A 19,864-nucleotide genomic window follows, 5' to 3' on the forward strand; every position below is an offset into this window, starting at 1 on the left:
TCCTGGTTTTCTTTTTCCTAATGGCTTGTACTTTAAGGCTTGTTTTGGTAATCTTTTTGTTTTCATTCTTTGAATGTGTTCCATCCATCTATGTTTATATTTTTTAATTTTTTCAATTACTGTTTCTTGGTTTAATTCTTTCATAATATCTTCATTTCTTTTGTGATCAAATAGGGTATACTTTGCAGTTTTTCTCATAAACTTCATTTCTGCTGTTGTTAATCTTTGTTTGTCTTTTTGTTTTATTGTCCAGATTTCGCTTCCATACATTAAGACCGGTAGGGCTAATGTATTGTATACTTTTAGCCTGGTTTGTTTTTGAACTAGATTTGGTTTATATATAGAGTTAATTACTCCTGTTATTTTTAAATATTTTGCAATTTTTATGTTTATATCTTTTTCATTTTCATAAGTGATCATACATCCTAGGTAGTTAAATGAATTCACCTGTTCTAAGATCTTGTTATCTAATACTATTTTAGTTCTTGCTGGATCTTGTCCTTTAAAGGCCATAGTTTTTGATTTTTCCATTGATATTATCATACCATAATCTTTGGATATCTCATTTAGATTTAAAATAGCTTTCTGTAAGTTATCTTCAGAATTTGTAATTATTATTTGGTTGTCTGCAAAGAGGAGAGTGTTTAAGTTAACTGTAGGTGAAAGTTTAATTCCTTGATGTAAATTTTTACTCCATTTTATTATTATTTCATTTAAGTAGATATTAAAAAGAGTTGCTGAGAGGGGACATCCCTGTCGGACCCCTTGGTTTATCTCTCTTGTATATGATAGCTCATGATTTAATCTTATTTGTATTTGATTATTTTCATATATACTTGTGACAGCTTTTAGGATATTATTTGGTATTTGTCTTTCTTTTAATATGTTAAATAATGTTTCTTTTAACTTTGTCAAATGCTTTTTCAAAATCAATAAATGCAATATGTGTTTCTAAATTATATTCTCTTCTTTTCTCTATTATTAATTTTAGGCAGAAGGCTGGGTTACATGATCGTCCTTTTCTAAATCCATTTTGTACCTCTAGAATAAAGTTTTCGGAATATTTCATTAGTTTGTTATTTAAGATTCTGCTGTATATTTTGTAACATGAATTTAGTATACTGATACCTCTATAGTTTTTAGGGTCATCTCTATTACCTTTCTTAAAGATAGGAATCACAATTGCTTTTTTCCATTCTATTGGGGGGATACCAGTTGAGTAAATTTTATTTAAAAATAATAGGAGTTTTCCTTTGAATCTTGTTCCTGCGTATTTATATAGTTCTGAACCTAGCTTATCTTCTCCAGGTGATTTTCCGTTTCTTGTTTCTTTCAGGCTGATTTCTAATTCTTCTTCAGTTATTTCCTTTTCATTTTCGTTAATTGTTTGCCAGTTGTCTTTTTTAAAATATTTGTCTGTCCACAGTTCTGTGTAGTAATTTAGGAATTCTTCTAATTTCAATTCAATGTTTTCTTTGGTATCTGCATTTAGGTGTTTCAAAATCTTATATACATTGGGTCTTATTTTATATAAATCATGTTCTAAATTAGAAACAAATTTATTCCATGATTCTCTATGTCTTTTTCTGACTTCTCTTTTAGCTATGGCTCTTATTCTTTTATATTCTATTTCATCTTCCTTTTACTCCTTAACCATTTGTGATAGGCTTCTTTTTTCTTTTTGATTATTTCTTTGATTGTATCATCCCAGATCTTCAGTTTTTTTCTTTTATTGAATTTTTTGGTCTTTCCTAAGCTTTCATTTGCTGCTGCATTGAGTATCGTTTTTATATTAAGCCATTCTATTTCTATTTCTTCATTTTGTTTTATTTTATCTAGATACTGGTTAATTCTTTGTTCATATAGCCAATGTACATTTGTGTCATTCAATAGTATAGTTTTATAAACAAATGTTTCAATTTTTCTTTCTGTTCTTGTTACTTGTAGCCATTTAGGTGGTAATCTTAATTTTATTTTAACAAGGAAGTGGTCACTGCTTATTTCATATCCTCTGTGAACTCTAACATCTAGTGAAAATTTTGATGTCTTTTCATTTAATATGAAGTAATCTAATATTGATTTCCATCCTCTTGCTGCCCAAGTATATTTATGTATGTCTTTATGTTTATAGAAGGAATTCATTATTTTTAGGTTATTATGAACCTCAAAGTCAATCAATTTTTTACCATTTCTGTTTAGAGTGTGTTCTCCATGTATTCCTATATTATTATTAATTTTCGTGTTTCCAATTCTTGCATTTAAGTCTCCTGCTAAAATTATGTAATCATTTTTATTTATTTTATTATATATGTTTTGTAGCTGATTATAAAAATCAATATTATCCTGTTCTCTTCCTTCTTCTGGGGCATATAAACCAATTATTGTTAAATAACCTCTATCTATTTTTATTCTAGCTTCTATTATTCTTTCATTCCATAATTTATAATGTTTTAACTGTTTTGAAAGGGAGTTATGAATCCAAATCATAACTCCTGCTTGTGCTCTTTGGTCTCTGTCAACTCCACTGTATATCACATTAAAATTTTCAGTTCTCATAGTTCCTTTTAATTTCTTTTTTGTTTCAGTGATTACTGCTATTTTAAAATTTCTTTCATTTAATAACTGGTCTAATTCTATTTCTTTATATGCTATTCCTCTTACATTCCAGTTTGCTATGTGTATTATATTTTGTTGTTTCCATTTTCGTTTTCCCTTTTCCATTCCAGGGTCGTTTCCCATAGATTCAATCTGATTATCTTTTTCTGTCAGCTTACAAGTATGGTTATGTTCTCCATGTCAGGGGACTAGCCTGACGATGGAATAGTTCAGTGGTAGGGCTGCTACCTTAAGGCTTCTGAACTCACCTTCTTCCGAATTTAAACCCATAGGAGGAATAGGGTATATTGAAGGGGAAAGGGTAGATTATAGAAGAAATATAGTAAGATTTATAGAGAGGACATAGTTGTAAGGCCAGAAATGAAAAGACCCCATGGCCCTCGAGTACTCTAATAGCACAAGGGTCATAAAGTAAGAAGAGTTGGCTGATAAGGCCTTACAGGAAAGATTAAAGTAAGTGGGTCTTCCTCAAAGTAGAAGAAGGAGAGGATAGATCCAGCTAGGGGTCCATGGGAGTGCCGCTTCCCTTACAATCAAGATGATTGCTCCTTATTCAGTATATTCGGACCACCCCACCATATATATATAAACACACACACGCACGCGCATGTACACACACACACACACATGGTGGACTCCCCTATCTGCCACCCAGGGGACGCACTCTCTAGGGGTTACAGGGTCCCCTGCTATAATGAATATATCACTATCAATTTCCTGGTATATATACTCTTAAGGAGGTAGGTGTTCAGGCTATTATGACAACACTACATAATAAGTTGATATGAGATTACTATTAATCTCCCATCAACAAATTTCCTCCAAATTAGTCTATTACTTGTTCATGATTAAAGTTATATTTGGTCTCTTTTTTTTTAAGATTAACACATACTATTTGGATTACAAGACCATAGGTTTTAATACACATATATACAAAAACGTCTACTAGTTTCACTAGCTTTGTCAAGACGAGAAGGTAAAAAACTACTAGTAAATGCAGAAACGGTTAACAACAGTTAAACAAAATTGGTAGGCTCGCGTGACATGATAAGCATGAAGAGTCAGTCATTATTATAAAGTCGCGATACATAATTTTTGGTGTAATGTAGCTCTGCTAGACTTAATGAGTTAATCAGTTTTTTCTACATATCCTTTAATATAATCCCTTGGTTACGATTAAGGTTACATCCTGTTCGTAGGACTACTGCAGCTTCTTTAAACGTTCGACAACCGTAATCCTCTTTTATATATATGGCATGGAGCTGTTATCCCTGTCTATTGCATGGTTTGAAGTTGAGAAATTATGTGCCAAACCTGAGGTGTCTGTTCTGTTGTGATTGACATCTCCTACATGTTCCTGATTTCTAGGCTTCTCGAAGTTTGACCTATGTAGGATAGTCCACACATGCATATTTGAAGAAAGCTACATTGTCTTTAGGGGATCGTAAAAACTGCCTTGCATATCTGTCTAGTGGTACTCGTCGGTTTAAAAACAACTGATGTTATATAAGGCTTTATAATTCTAGCTATTTTTGTGGAGACTGAGCCAACATAGGGTAAGATGAAACGTACTAAGTTGCTATATGTTGTTGTTGTTACTGTAGAGAATTTTATTGATTATGTTTTGAGAATAACCATTCTGTGATAGAGATTTAAATATAAGGGAAAGTTCTGTATGTACGTCTTCTTCTTCTGGGACTATATTTCAGACTCTGTTTCTGCAGTAGTCCCACAAACAGGATGTAACCTTAATCGTAACCAAGGGGTTATATTAAAGTATGTGTGGAAAAATCTGATTAACTCATTAAGTCTAGCGGAGCTATATTACACTAAAAATTATGTTACGTGACTTTGTAATAACGACTGACTCTTCATGCATATCACGCGAGCCTTCCAATTTTGTCTAACTGTTGTTAACCATTTCTGCATTCCTTTGTTTTTTACCTTCTCGTCTTGACAAAGCTAGTCAGTTATAGCTAGTGAAACTAGTAGACGTTTTTGTATATATGTGTATTAAAACCTATGGTCTTGTAATCCAAATAGTATGTGTTAGTCTATTACTTGTCAGCAATTCAATATTGTCATATCTAACAGTTTGTTCTCCTAAGGGACTTCTGACTAAAGTCCACCTAGATCTTGGTCTTCTGCTGGATCTTTCTTGACATTAAACACCTGTTTCTAACTTTTCCTCTCCCATTCTGTTTAAATGGCCAATACCGCCTTAGATTAGCTCTGCTCACATATTCTTGAATGTCAAGTTCCCTTCTACTATCTTTTTTTTTTCTTCTCAGAACTTGCATATCTGTGGTCTCTAGTCTTTGACCAAGTGCTTTATTTCTAACCCAACTCTCAATAAATGTATAGGGCCATGAGAGGGCAGAAGATAGTGTAAGGGGTGAATATTGGTGCTGAAAGATAAGCTCTTTTTGTAATTCTTCAACATCAGTTAAGTCATTCTTTCTGCATCATTATATTTATGAGTGTTTGTGTGATTAACTGTAAGGGTAGCATGTTTAATTTACTGATTTTGAAAGGTTTAATATTTGTTTTTTTGTACATTGTATGGTGCTGATGAGCAAAATGGCAGAGGGAGATTTTAACATGTGTGAAATGTATGGCCTCTGCAGAATGAGAGATTTTTGGAAGAATGAAACTGGAAAACATATTTATTGAAAGTGTTGTTGATTGTACACATGTTTATTGAAAACATGTATATAAGATTTTGAAACACTTAAATGCAGATACCAAAGAAAACAAAATTAAACATCGAATTGAAATTAGAAGAATTTCTAAATTACTACACAGAATTGTGGACAGAAAAATATTTTAAAAAAGACAACTGGCAAACAATTAACGAAAATGAAAAGGAAATAACTGAAGAAGAATTAGAAATCAGCCTGAAAGAAACAAGAAATGGAAAATCACCTGGAGAAGATAAGCTAGGTTCTGAACTATATAAATACTCAGGAACAAGATTCAAAGAAAGGACTCTTATTATTTTTAAATAAAATTTATTCAACTGGTATCCCCCCCCCCCAATAGAATGGAAAAAAGCAATTGTGATTCCTATCTTTAAAAAAGGTAATAGAGATGATCCTAAAAACTATAGAGGTATCAGTATGCTAAATTCCTGTTACAAAATATATAGCAGAATCTTAATTAGCAAACTAATGAAATATTCCGAAAATTTTATTTTAGAAGTACAGAATGGATTTAGAAAAGGACGATCATGTATAGACCCGGCCTAAAATTAATAATGTGTCTAAAATTAATAATAAAGAAAAGAAGAGAATACAATTTAGAAACGCATATAGCATTTATTGACTTTGAAAAAGCTAAAAAATATGTAAATGAAGTTTACATATTATTTAACATACTAAAAGAAAGACAAATACCAAATAATATCCTAAAAGCTATCACAAGTATATATGATAATAATCAGATACAAATAAGATTAAATCATGAGCTATCATATACGAGAGAGAGAGAGACAAATCAAGGGGTCCAACAGGGATGTCCCCTCTCAGCAACTCTTTTTAATATTTACTTAAATGGAATCAAAATTTACATTAAGAAATTAAACTTTCTCTACAGTTAACTTAAACACTCTCCTTTTTGCCAACGACCAAATAATAATTGCAAATTCTGAAGATAACTTACAGAAAGCTATTTTACATCTAAATGAGATAGCCAAAGATTAGGGTATTATAATATCAACAGAAAAATCAAAAACTATGGCCTTTAAAGGACAAGACCCAGCAAGAACTAAAATAGTAATAGATAACCAGATCTTAGAACAGGTGAATGCATTTAACTACCTAGGATGTATGATCACATATGAAAATGATATAAATGTAAAAATTGCAAAATATTTAAAAATAACAGGTGCAATTAACTCTATATTTAAAACAAACCAAACTAAGAGTATACAATACATTAGCCTTACCAGTCAATGTATAGAAGCAAAATCTGGACAAAAAGACAAAGATTAATAACAGCAGAAATGAAGTTTATGAGAAAAATTGCGAAGTATACCCTATTTGATCAAAAAAGAAACGAAGAAAGAATTAAACCAAGAACCAGTAATAGAAAAAATTAATATACCCTATTTGATCACAAAAGAAACGAAGAAATTATGAAAGAATTAAACCAAGAAAAAACAAAATACATGATAATGCAATTGGTGTAGTTAGTATTGTAAGCAGTATGAATGATGTGATGGGAAATGAAAAGAATGACCAGAAGGTAATGGAAATGATTGTGCACTTACTGGAGTTCTTCACAGAACAAAACACAAGATTGAGTGGTTGGAGAAATGCCTAGTGGAGGCACGGCAAACCCTAAGAAATCAAAATGCCTGACGTTTAGTATACTTTAAGGTATATTATGGAAACAATGCCAAGGGATAACAAAGTTTACACGTAAAATGTCTTCACGACTAGACTACTTATATACAGAGGTTAATAACTTCACATTAATTGCCTTTCATAATGTAAAAGCACACATCCTTGCATATATGTATAATTCTATGCATTATGAGAAGGGCTATCAAGGTTGAAGTAATGCAGAAGTCACATATTTCCCATATACAAGTAGAAAAGGTGCAACATCTTGTTATTAAAATACTCTGGATTAGAGCTTTATAACCAAATGAAACTTCTTGAGACCTACAGCTATTGCAAAGGATTATTGCAATATTGAATGTTGACCAGCAGAGATAAGGGTACTGTGCTTGGATTTGATCACCAGTCTCTGAAAAGGATGAAGCTTTTAAGAGAGAACAAAGGTAGGTAATAATAGTAATCTGGAATTTTTATTTATTTATTTATTTTTTATATCCAAGGGTATCTAATTTTAGTTCTGCAGTAGATGCAGAAATAATCAGGCACATAGGATGGAGTTAACATTAGTGGTTTTGTAAAAATAATTTCTCATACCCAAACATCCTAATAAAAAATTAAATAAAATGAATCTGTCTTCTAATTGCTAGACAAACAAACCATAAAGATGTTGATGAAGTTTATACAGTAAACACTTAATTTTTGTCTCTTGACACCAAAATTAATTCCGATGGCTCTTGGTGATAGTTACTTTTAGTCTGCACCCCCATCATGAAACTGTAAATAAATACTATCCTTATTTTTATTATTTTTTTCCACATGGTCTATACTGTATAGCACATAAATTTATGACATTCTTAATCTACAGAACTACAAAATTGATTTAGTCAGGGCTATTCCAGCTGATACTGAAAAGCATATTTACTTTTTCAAAAAGTCAGTTACAAAGAACTAGTTAAATTTCACAATAGCAAATGTGTAATAGCAAAAAGCAATTTTTTATAGACTTCTCCCATTGAATATCATATTAAATCTTGTTATCCATGATAGACTGACTATTCCCAACATTTTTACGATATTTAATGTGCTCACTTTTTATATTTGTTTAGAATTAAATATCATGGGCTTCAGATTTCCCGTTATTCACCTAGTATTGCACGGTACCATATGCTGAAACATAAAAAGGATGTACCAAATCCTGATAGGTATGTATTGTTTATAAGGGATTTTAAAAAAATTAAAAGTTGCATAGGCATAGAGTATTTATGTTGGCCAATGGTCAAGTACAATTTTTTTTCTGAAATTAATTCAGTTGCAGATTTGTGTAGCATTAAGAATCTCAGAAGAGTTTTCAAAAGGAAAGTTTAGTCATAGTTTTAACTTAGTTTTAGATTATTAATTGAAAAGCTGAGAATCATATTACACAGCTGCATCTGCCATGATATTATCACCCACACTAACCTCTATCTGACTGCCTCATGCCTCTCCTTTGACTTATTTACTGTCAAGGCATTTGTAACCACCTGATAATTCATTTCACTCATTTACCATTCACTGTGCAAAAAAATCTAATCCTAACACCCTTATTAACTATTTTCAGTACAAGAGTCCGGCAGCGGACTCTTGTACTCCTTACAGCGTGCGTGGTTGTCAATATGTCACTTGCCTTCTATCTCTGTCCTCACCTGCACTTCATGCATGGCACTGATCAGTCTGTTTATAGCTCTTCTGTTCGGGGACACTATATGTGTGTGTGAATATATATATATATATATATATTCTACAGAAGTATGCAATCTTGTTCACAAACACACAGGAAAATCTCGCTTAACGTGATTAATTAATCCATCAATTGATGCACTTTAAGTGAATACAATAAGAATAATTAAAATTCATCCATCAGTTAGTGTATATTAGAAAAAAAAATATTACAGTATAAAATCATCAAAGTAATCAATTGCTTAAATTTTTATTTAATGTCTAAACATTTGATTGAGCTACTTTTTTACAAAAAAAAATTAAGTAAAATGTTCAAATAGTCTTCGACTTTTTCATCTTGTCTTGCAATTTGCAATGGCTGGCAATCGTTTTATCAAGATTTTGGTGGACTTCGAAGCTTTGTTCCATATCAGAATCAGCATCAAACAAAATTTCCTTAACATGCTCAATGTGATTGAAAACTACCTCAAGTTCTTTTTCAGTTAACTTCTTAGTCTTAACATTCTGTTCTTCTCACTTAAGTGTTCTGAATGGGAATCGAGCAAGTTTCTCACATGTTCGTTAAATCCAAGTTCTTTTCCAGTCGTGCTGATTTCTTCGATAATGTTAGATCTTGGATTTTGCGCACAATAACTAATAGAGGCTCGAGTTTAAAATCGCCTTCTGCATTGCCTCCTAATAAAAGCGTAAGATGATCTTTAGATATTTTGTAACCTGGTTGAGATGCTTCAGTTTTAGCTAGGAAAGTTTTTGTTGGTATACACTTCCAAAAGAGACCAGTTTCGTCAACCATCATAATCACCCTCCTGAATTATATTTTGCAATTCTTCAGGATACTTGGCCATAGAATCTTTATCAGCACCAGCAGATTCTCCAGTCCAGCTCCATTTTTAAAACGGTCTCTTTTAATGATGTAAAAATATTGTGAGCTTCTGCCTGAATATTCCTTACTAAGAGGGATTCTTTTTTTTTGGTCACAATCCTCAATCCAGAGTGATAGAAGACGTTCCATCTTGATCATTAAATGGCTTCTATTTTGAGTGATCTGCATGCTTAAAGAAGCAGTAGCAACTTTTCCTTGTTCTTTGTATTCTTTGCTCTTATTTAATATAATCCAAACTACAGTAGACTCACTGTATCCCAAGTCTCACACAATCGTATTACTTACGCCACTTTCATGTCTCTTAATAACTTCCAGCTTTTCCTCTAACGTAATTACTTTTCTGCTCTTTTTATTACTGCCGCTTTATCAGTTTCTCTTTTCCATAGCCTGATATCAGTTTGCACATGCTTGCAATGATAGCTTTGAGTCAACTGTCCGCCTGCTGCAAATTGGCGACATTTTGCGTAGTGTAAAATTTCGCATAACGTAAAAAATCACGTTAACTGATTAATCACTCAGTTGCACTAACTGAGGTTTTCCTGTACTTATTTAATCAATCAGAAATTGCCAATTTTGTCACTCTTGTTCTACAGTGGATCTTCTGAATACAAATAGCAATATGCATGGGTCCTTTACTTTTCCAAGACACATGATACCTTGAATCTTCTTTTTGTATTTTAGCAGACTCACATTGCAAATGGGTGAAAAGTACTTTTTATTCCTTTGTAATTTGACAGTTAGTATATTCTCTAGTAAAATGACATTCAATATGCATCATTATGAGTAAGGGATTTCAAGTTAGGAGATCAATCTCTTTACTTGATACCAGAATTTCCTATCTTCTTTCATTCAAGAATGAGCCCACTTTATGCAAGATAATTACACAAGATTGGATTCTTTCTTCTACCCTATACACACTCCAAGGGTGCATTCAAGAACCTGATGATGATGACAAATCTTCAAATACTGTTCTGACATTTAGGGTTGTGCACAAAAAACTTAATGTTAATGATAGTTCCTCTGTGTGACCACTTTCTCAGATAAACTCTTTCTGCCTTTCCATGGATGCTTGTACTAAACAGGTTTTCAGTTTTCACAGGCCTCAGTAGCACTATAATGCAGAATTTCACTATAGTGTTGTTTGTTGTAGGGAAGCTTAACTGTATAATAATATTATTGGTCTCAAGTTTTAATTGTGTTTTCCTCTAAGCCATCTCTCATTTATAATTGAAGGTGTTTAACATCTGGTAGGATATTTTAGTACATTCTCCATTTTAGAGTTGCATATAATTCCAGCATTGTTTCACTTTTTAAATTATCATTTTCTTGGCTTTTTTTTGAATGTGTTCTTCCTTCTGTCATTTCCCTCAATTCATTTTAGTTCAAAAAGCAGAACACAGACTAGTCATTTCTGACACCATGTATTAATAGTATCATGTAATAAATCTTATCTGGAACACTAAATGGAGAAATTCTGACATTAAGCTTTATTGTCTATTTTATAGATTTGTACTATGAGAGCTCTACTCCAATCATTAGGAATTCGAATACAGGCTCTTTGAATTATACAGTGTAGCCACTGCCAAACTTTTAAACCTCCATACTTGATATTTGACCAGAAATGCTTATCTACTCCAGCTGCCTTTCCATATTTCAAGTTTTTTGGCAGCTTTTTCTACTTCAAGTATTGATATGCATTCCTCTTGAAAATTTTTAATGTACTTCTGGTTCATTTAACAGTCAAAGTAATTACTCCAGACATCCAGCATATCCTTATCTCCAGTTTCCATGTCACCTTTATCATCTTTCATTCCTTTTACAGTACTGTTTTCTCCATATTTATCTTTCCATGACTTTTGTTTAGCTACATTTACGCATACATTTTTCTCTGTATTCTTTTAGAGCATGTACTGACTTATTTGCTAGAAACTTCTTGTATCCATCATGGTGTTCTTATTTTTATATCCTTTAGAAACTTCATCATACCTCCGTAGTTGAGTCTACAATTTACCTATAAAAGCTGTTCAACTTTAATTTTTAAAACTTTCTTACATACTGTTATCCATTTTATCCTGAATGAGCATGAAGATATAACTATCAACAACGACCTTTTCTCCATGTGAACTAGTGTACATCTTTATGCTGAAACATGGGGTTAGTAACAACCAGTCTGTATCCCGAGGAGAAGTGTAGCAAATACCTGCAATTCTTATTATCTTTGCCCTTTTCTCCAATTTTCCCAAAATGTTCCTACATGCTTGGTAGAGTTCATTTCCTAATCTGCTGTTCAATCCAATAAGGACCTTTTTCTTTGTTAGCTGCCTGTTCTAATAACTCAAAAAAAAAAAAAAACTCCTCCACTTCTTCCTTAGAAGAGCCTTCTGTGGGACCATAAGCACAAATAAGTTTCATTGTCCATCTCCCCCACAACTCTACTTGAAAGTGCTTTCCTTGATCATTATTGCCTGAAAATAGCATCCTATACTTATTATTTATTTATTAGACAAAAACAAGTGAGATCTTATATAAGTATAAGATCTCAATTGTTTTTGTCTTTTTTTTCTCAGTAATGCCAGTTATGTCCGTGTGGTACTTTTCCCATTCTTCTGCAACTTCGATTTCCTTTCCGTTAATACTCCTTATATTGATGGTTCCTATCTTCGGTTATTCTGATGTTGGAGCTTTGTATGCAAATGTTATTGAAGAAAGAAGAACCAATGAATTCAGCTAGAGATGCATGTAGTGAAGTTGCCTGCAAGGATAGACAAAATAAGAACACCATGTGGACACAAGAAGTTAAAAAAGCAGTCTTGATAAAGAAGAAAGCAAACCAAAAGTTCCAAGCAGATAAGTTTGCAGATGCCCTAAAAGAATACAGACAAGAATGTAAGAGAGCTAAGCTATATGTAAAAGTAGCTAAACAAAAGTCATTAAAAATAAATATCAGGGTGGCAAAATGTTCTGGAGGCTATTGAAAAAGCTTAGAAATACAAGAAAGAGTACTGTAAAAGGAATCCATAAGGAAGTATAAAAGTTTTGCAGTGGCTACACTTCATGATTATGGGCCTGGTCAGAAGGTCAAATTCCCAATGATTAGAGCAGGGTTCTCATATTACCCATCTATAAAAAAGAGAATAAAGCTGAATTGTGAGAATTACAGAGGAATTTCTCTACTAAGTTTCTCAACCTCTTTTGAGAAGTACAAGCTAGTTCAGGCCAACTAGAGGTTGTCAAGATCAGATTTTCACTTGAAGGCAAAATAGTTGAGAAATCAGAGGAATATGACAAGGATCTGAAAAAGGCATGTGACAAGGTGCCCAGAGAAAAGCTTTTCAAAACACTTCAATTATATGGGGTGAATGGAACATTATACATATAATGTTCCATTCACTTCATTTAGAATTGAAGGAAATACAAGAAGATGGTTTGATGTAAATCTGGGGAAAGACAAGAATGAACATTATCTCCACTTTTATTCATCATCTATATAGATCACATTCTGAAAGAAAGTGGCATTAGGCCTGATATGAGAAATGGGGATGTCGAAATTCGCTTTATGCAGATGATGTGCGAGTTAGTTTCACTGTGGAATTAGAAAAAGGAGGAGCTATTGTCTTCATGATGCTTTAGGTACAAGGCAAGCAGATTGGTCTCTCATATGTTCAGTTTATCGTAAGCCCACACTTACTTGGAATTTTCCAAAGTTTAGCCTCCTGGTCCAAGTGAAGTTCGTCCTCAGAACCAGCACTCTACCTGGAACAATAAACAGCTCTACTCATGTCATTCTAACAAAATGGATATATATATATAACTTGCCCAACTCCTTAAAAAGAACAACAAATCCTCCCCTGTCCTCAAACCAGGCATAACATAAGATAAATTTGGCTCCTTCTAAACAAAATTTATACCTGCCTAACCCCCCCCCCCCTCTTTCCCAGGTGTCTACAGCATCCACTGCAAGTATGGAACTCAGTAATTCAGACAGGATAAACTACTTTGTTCCAAAATAGACGACCAAAAAGCTGACTATCTCAACATGCATTAAAGAAAGACCAGTTTGTGTCAGAGACTGTTCTTGGAAGTGGCACAAATTTAACAGAACAGATGGTTTAATAATTTTGGCACACTGCCCTATCTACCCATGAGTACCACTACATGTATGTGACTGCCATTGTTATCCAGGTCATTTTAGTTTGTGTCTTCACTGACGATCTAACATTAAACTGCCTCTAATAGTGCTAGCAAAACGTCAGCCATAAATAATAAATTTGAGATAGTAAACTATTTGCATTCCAGTGTCTACATAGTTTTCTGTTCCAGAAGCTACAACATGACTTCAGAAGTTTTGACCAGAGAGCTTATGAGAATGCAATACATAATAATACGAATGAAGTTGCATGGCTCTTTCTTTGATAGATACCTGTATGAATTTTTAATAACTGTCAACGTGTTTTTAGTGTGTACTTAAAAACATTTGTTTCTGATTTTATGTATATATGTTACCGTGAAAGACCGAAATTAGAGAATGTCGACACATACCAAATACGTCAGCGAAAGACCGAATATTTGATTATATTATTATACATTCCAGCCATCGCCGGTATATGTCGACAAGCACAGATAAGCTCTGGTGGGGATCGAAATGAAAGAAGTGTTCCACGACTAAATGCAGTTGTAAAAGCAAGGGACTCTTGTGCAATTCAAAGTCATAAGTTTAAGTTGTTGTAATAAATAAGACTGTATAACGTTAATCACATAATTTATGTGTAAGTTTATTATTGGTATTTTCTTTTCTGATTTAGAATGTACTGTTCGTTTTAGGTTCAACAGTTTATTTACATGTGCTGTTACTTAAGCTTTCTCCTATTTTGACATATATCAAAAAGTTGCATTTTTGTCTTAATGTAATAAAAATATTTTTGTGCATGCTGAATGGTGACATTTGCCGGTGTAAGTGAGAAATAATGATATTTAGCAAATATTTCGTACATGCACCAAGCGACTCTGTGAATGCTGACATTCACTGGAGAATATCGACATTTGCCAGATATCGGTCTTTCACAACAACATATATATACATGTATTATATCACTGTTTTTAATGTAGGACTAGTGCTAATTATTGCCTTCATGTTTTCAGATATAATAAATTATACAGAGGAAGATTACGATACAAGAAGGATGGGATTAAAAGTCTTAAATATAAACGCCTTAATGTGGTGCTGAAAAAGCTTTATACTTGGGTATTAGTAGAAATCAAACCAAATAAGTGACTTTGTATATTATGTTATATAAATAAGTGCAAAAGAGTCAAATGATCTATGCTGTTACTGTGACAAAGTGAAGAGGTGCAGGATATTTGTTTGCCTGCCCTGTCTTCCTGTGCCTTTTGTGGACAGAATTGCAAAAATGATAGCCAAGAAAACAAACACTTTAAAGGGATGTGACATTTGTAAAGGAAATGTTTCAGTCCAGGAAGAATCAAAAGCAATACTGCTTATTTACTCTTTCATTATTTACTAGAGACAAAGTATTAAGGCTGCATCAATCTAGGTCGCATGTTGTTTGTACAAAGAGAGAATTTATTTGAATGTCTTAATTAGGACAAGATGTGTGTGAATGCACATTTATCTCTAGCAGTGAACTTTTTACATTTTAATCCTTTATAATGAAATAGAATGAAATCCTTTAAGCAGAACTCTTTATAATTAGATCTACAGAATTTCTAATTTCCTTATGTTTTAGTTGACACTCATTACAATCCAATTCTACTTTGCTAGAGCTGCTTCAGATTTTTTTTTTAAATAGACTTCTGGTAAAGTTTGTTATTGCTGTTAATCTTTAAATATAAACTACACTTTAAATTACTGATCATATTCTTTTTAATTCCAGTGTGCCTCAGCATACTGAGCAAGGTAATGAAAAAAAGTTTCTTGCCCAAAATTGAATGTACCTTTAGAAGGTACATGATAATGTTGGACAAGTAATAAATTTAAGTTTAAAATAGAAATAGCTTTTTTATGACTATTTATAACAATTACTGTGATAATTCTGGAAAGTACTGAGACTATTGCTCATGTAATAAGTTTCGTTTGTTTTTTTCCCCCCATTTTTGCTATTGACTTTTAATGAAAGAATTACTTTGTTAATAAACCTGAAATTATTTTGAATTGAGTTGTTGTAATAAAAGTATTTTACATTTTTCCATGATTCAGTACTGTGTTCTGTTTAATAAATTTCTAGCATTGTAAACACATTATAAATTACAGATTTTTTTTTTCCCCTTTCATATCATGAGCTTTAATCTATAACAAAAACTAAACATGTGCATTTGACATACATTTTTTAGAAGATTACTGAAGAGAGGTCATAAACTGTTGAAGCTATTACACACTAGTTTCTCTCTGCTGTCTGATTTTGTGGAAGGGGAAAGGGCCTAGCTAAGTCACCTTTTAGTTGAAAATCACTTGTTGCAAGAATCAGACCCATTTCAGCTTGGGTTGAAATTGGAAAAAATAAAAATGGGTTTTCTTTTAGAATTAGACATACAGTCTTAGAATAATGTCTGTACAGTATACTGTACACCGATGTAATTTAATCTTAGGGATGGTAAGGACATGTCCTGAAAACACTCCACACAATGCAGCATATCGTGTAGACAAAGTCAATACAGGCCCCAGTATGTTTCATTTATTGTACTGGTTTTTAGGGTGCCAATTCAATAAATTTAAAATCTCATATTTAGATATTACATTACAGCAGTAACAAAAAAAAAGCATTTATTGCTTTGATAGTTGAACATTTCCATAATCCTGTTTTAGAACTCATCCCCAGCAGTTAAGGTGGGAGGGGAGAAAAAAAGCACAATATTATATGCAAGTGAAAATGGTAAGTAGCATTTTGAAAATTATTATATGGTACAAAGTGGAACATAGTGTATGTTTTAAGATCTTGAAGTAATTTTATATTTAGTAGCCACAGGGACTGTTATAGAGTCCATTATCCCTGACTTCAAGGATCAGGTTTTCTTGGCAAGTGTGTGCACGAGGGTGGTCTGAAAAGTTCTCAGCCTCAACCATAGATGGCAACACTATCATCAGCAAGATTTTTTTTTTCTAAATTGGTACATCTATCATAAGCATCCATGTGAAATTGCAAGTCATTCTATCAAGTAGTTTGTTTTATACAGTCGTCTGAAGCAAAAGTGTTGTCTGTATCCCTAGAAATGGATAAAATTGAGTATTGTGCGCTTATAAAATTCTTTGTAAAAGAAGGTTTAACGCCAAAAGAAGTTCATAAAAGTTTATTGAGCACTCTTCTCCTTAGTTTTCAGCAATTAAGAAATGGGCTGCCGAGTTTAAACGTGGCCGTACCAGCCTTGAAGATGATCCACGTGAAGGACATCCAAAAAGTGTAACAACACCAGAAATCATTGATCAAGTGCACGATATGATATTGGATGACCGGTGAGTCAAAGTGCGTAAAATTGCTGAGACTATAGGCATTTCAAAAGAACGTATAAGATATATTTTACATGAAAAAGCTTTGCGCAAGATGAGTGCAATACTTGCTCACAGCAGATCAAAATTGCACTTGCATGAAAATCTCTGAACAGTGCTTGGAGCGTTTTAACAAGAATAAAACTGATTTTGTGCTATGGATGAGACTTGGGTTCACCATTACACACCAGAATCCAGTTGTTCATCGCCAAAGTCTATTCCATCCGCAGGAAAGGTCATGGCATCGTGTTTTCGGATGCTAAAGGCATTTTGCTTATTACTTATCTTGAAAAGGGTAGAACAATAACCGGGGAATATTATTCCTATCTTTTAGCCAGACTAGACGAAAAAAATCATCTTTCATCAGAACAATGCGCCTGCACACAAAGGTGTTTTGGCAATGGGAAAATTAAGGGATCTGCACTATGAATTGTTGGAACATCCACCCTCTTCCACAGATTTGGCTCCCTCTGACTTCCATTTCTTCCCAAAACTAAAACTCTTCCTTGCTGATCAGCATTTTTTCTTCGAATCAAGAGGTGACTGCAGCTGTAGAGGGGTAATTTTCAGATCTTACCGAGAACCACTACAGGGATGGGATAATGGTGCTGGAGCATTGCTGGAATAAACATATTAGTCTTAACCACGCTACCGGCCAAGACGTCTATAGACGTTCACGTTATCATGGATGCGAAGTGCTTATTAAAATTGTAATACCATTGTTATAACAATGAAATATATGATGGATACGAAGCATATGCGTATTTGATCCACAACGGCCGGTAAGGTGGTTAAGGGAGATTATGTTGAAAAATTGAATTTATAATTTATTTCTTTTTTTTCATTGTTAGGCCGAGAACTTTTCAGCACCCTCGTAATACACACACACACACTATAGTGTTTTTCATTCTACACAAATCAGAGAACATGTATAATTTACTTACCTGATAGCCTTAGCTGCTTTAGTGCAATTAAAACAACCAGCTCTTTGTTGAATAAATGTGTTCCACATCTGGATCAGTACAGTCATTTCTCAATTTAAGCAGAACACATATCTTACCCAAATAGAAGCTGACTCAAAACATGAAAAACAAAATGTGTGAGGGGGTGGGGGGGAACCTCTGCAATTTCATGTCAAGTTTTTGTTCATTCAAGAAACATAGCAAGAATGAATGGCAGAGGAAAAACTTTTTAAAAGTACAAAGTGTCATCTATGGAATACTGTTAAAGCTGACCAGTACATCAGAGTTATTTACAGTAGTTTTAATTGAGAACGTTTGTTTCGATATTCTCAATATGCCCTAGTCTTTCCTCCACCTCAATAATCAACATCTAAGAATTCATTTTACAATGGAAAGTAATTATAACCTTTCTTTCATAGTATACACAAAACTCACCAAGACAGGTAGATATATTTATTTACAAAATTATCCTAACCACTTCCTCTCTCTATATATAATGTTATAATAAAAACTCAGCTATATTTTCTATACCTTTCCAATGACTACATTTCCCAGAGGATCAACAAACTACTTAACTCTTAAACTGTCTTCATCATTCCCTATGTCTGAGGGACATGGGGAGACATAAAACCTCTGCACTGCTCTTCAGGCCTCACTTGAAACTTACTACTCATCCATTCCCCTTAAGGACCAACCCAACTCCTTTCTCTCAGTTCCTGATGTATAGAGTTCCTTGTTCCAAGTGGCACCCACTTGGTTGTAATATTGTTAAGGACAATGGCCTTTTGTCTACCTAGTTTCACTTTGTTCTGTGTTGCCTTTGTGTGCTCTGTGACAAAGGTGAAATAATGGCAGAATTAAACGTCCATTTTAATCCTTTCTCAGTGTTTTATTTTATTAAACCTCGAACATGAGTTCCACCCAGACACTTTTCTTATGTGTGTGTGTGTGATAAGGCCTAATTATGTTAATCCTTAGTAATCATTATGCCCACCCAGGATCCAAGAGTATACAGAGGATTTAAAATTGGAAGTGAGCAGTACTTATAAAGCAAGATAAAAATGAATATCTAATTGAAAAAAGAAACATGTAAGGAAGTTTTAAACATAATTAGTCAGGTGAATTATAACTATATAAATATTATTCAAGAAAAATTACTTTGAAAATAAGAACCAAACCTTACAGTTCCAGTGGCAAACTCTAAATAAAATATTGATTCAGTCAGAGAGGCACGTTGTGAAGTCTCTAAGGAAAGAAAAATCAGAACTCGATAGTGGATGCCAGAAGTTATGAGGCAGTTCTGGAAAACAACTGAAAGTTCTTAGTAAGTCGTGAGGTGCCCTGAAAGAAAGAAAGAAAAATTTTAGGGTGAAGGAGTTAAACAAAAATCAATGGAAGATTTTGGTAAGAGTACAGAAGACAAATATCTTGAAGGTCACAAAATGTTCTGGAGGTTATTGAAAAAATTTCAAAATGGAGGAAAGTAAAATGTTCAGATACCTCACTGAACCATAAACAGAGGTCTGAGCCAAACCAGGACCATACCATCACACTGCCACCTCTGAATTTCATAGTTTGGGATTATGCACTCAGGTAAGAGCCGTTCACAGGGCCCTTGTTTGGTAGAGAGTATAATGTAATTCTGCTCTGTATCACAGCCTTCCAAGCTTCTGTACAAGCTCTCAGCACCACTGAAGATGATGATGCATGTTGGTCTGGGTAATGTGGAGCTTGCATATTGCAGTCCTACCATGGAAACCCACGTTGTGAGCCTTAGCTTTGAATGTTTTTGTGCAGATTCGTGTTCTAGTTGCCCAGAACTTGACATTCAACATGTTAACTGACA

At 33.4% G+C, this 19,864-nt stretch overlaps 1 protein-coding gene across 5 annotated transcripts in view; it reads left to right on the top strand.

Moving 5' to 3' along the window:
- Positions 1-15,767, top strand: part of LOC150094343 (beta-1,4-N-acetylgalactosaminyltransferase bre-4-like) — a 237,807-nt gene extending 222,040 nt beyond the window's left edge. For all 5 annotated transcript variants that reach the window (XM_090411758.1, XM_090411757.1, XM_090411761.1 and 2 more), the window contains 2 exons: positions 8,066-8,161; positions 14,698-15,767. In XM_090411758.1, the coding sequence (XP_090267884.1) occupies positions 8,066-8,161; positions 14,698-14,830 (229 nt within the window). In that variant the 3' untranslated portion in view covers positions 14,831-15,767. The remainder of the gene's footprint in view (positions 1-8,065; positions 8,162-14,697) is intronic.
- Positions 15,768-19,864: the final 4,097 nt, after the last annotated feature.

The sequence above is a fragment of the Typopeltis vanoorti genome, chromosome 22 (assembly GCF_054136105.1).
Source record: "Typopeltis vanoorti isolate ZY-2024b chromosome 22, IOZ_Tvanoo_1.0, whole genome shotgun sequence".
NCBI classification, from domain to species: Eukaryota; Metazoa; Arthropoda; class Arachnida; order Uropygi; family Thelyphonidae; genus Typopeltis; species Typopeltis vanoorti.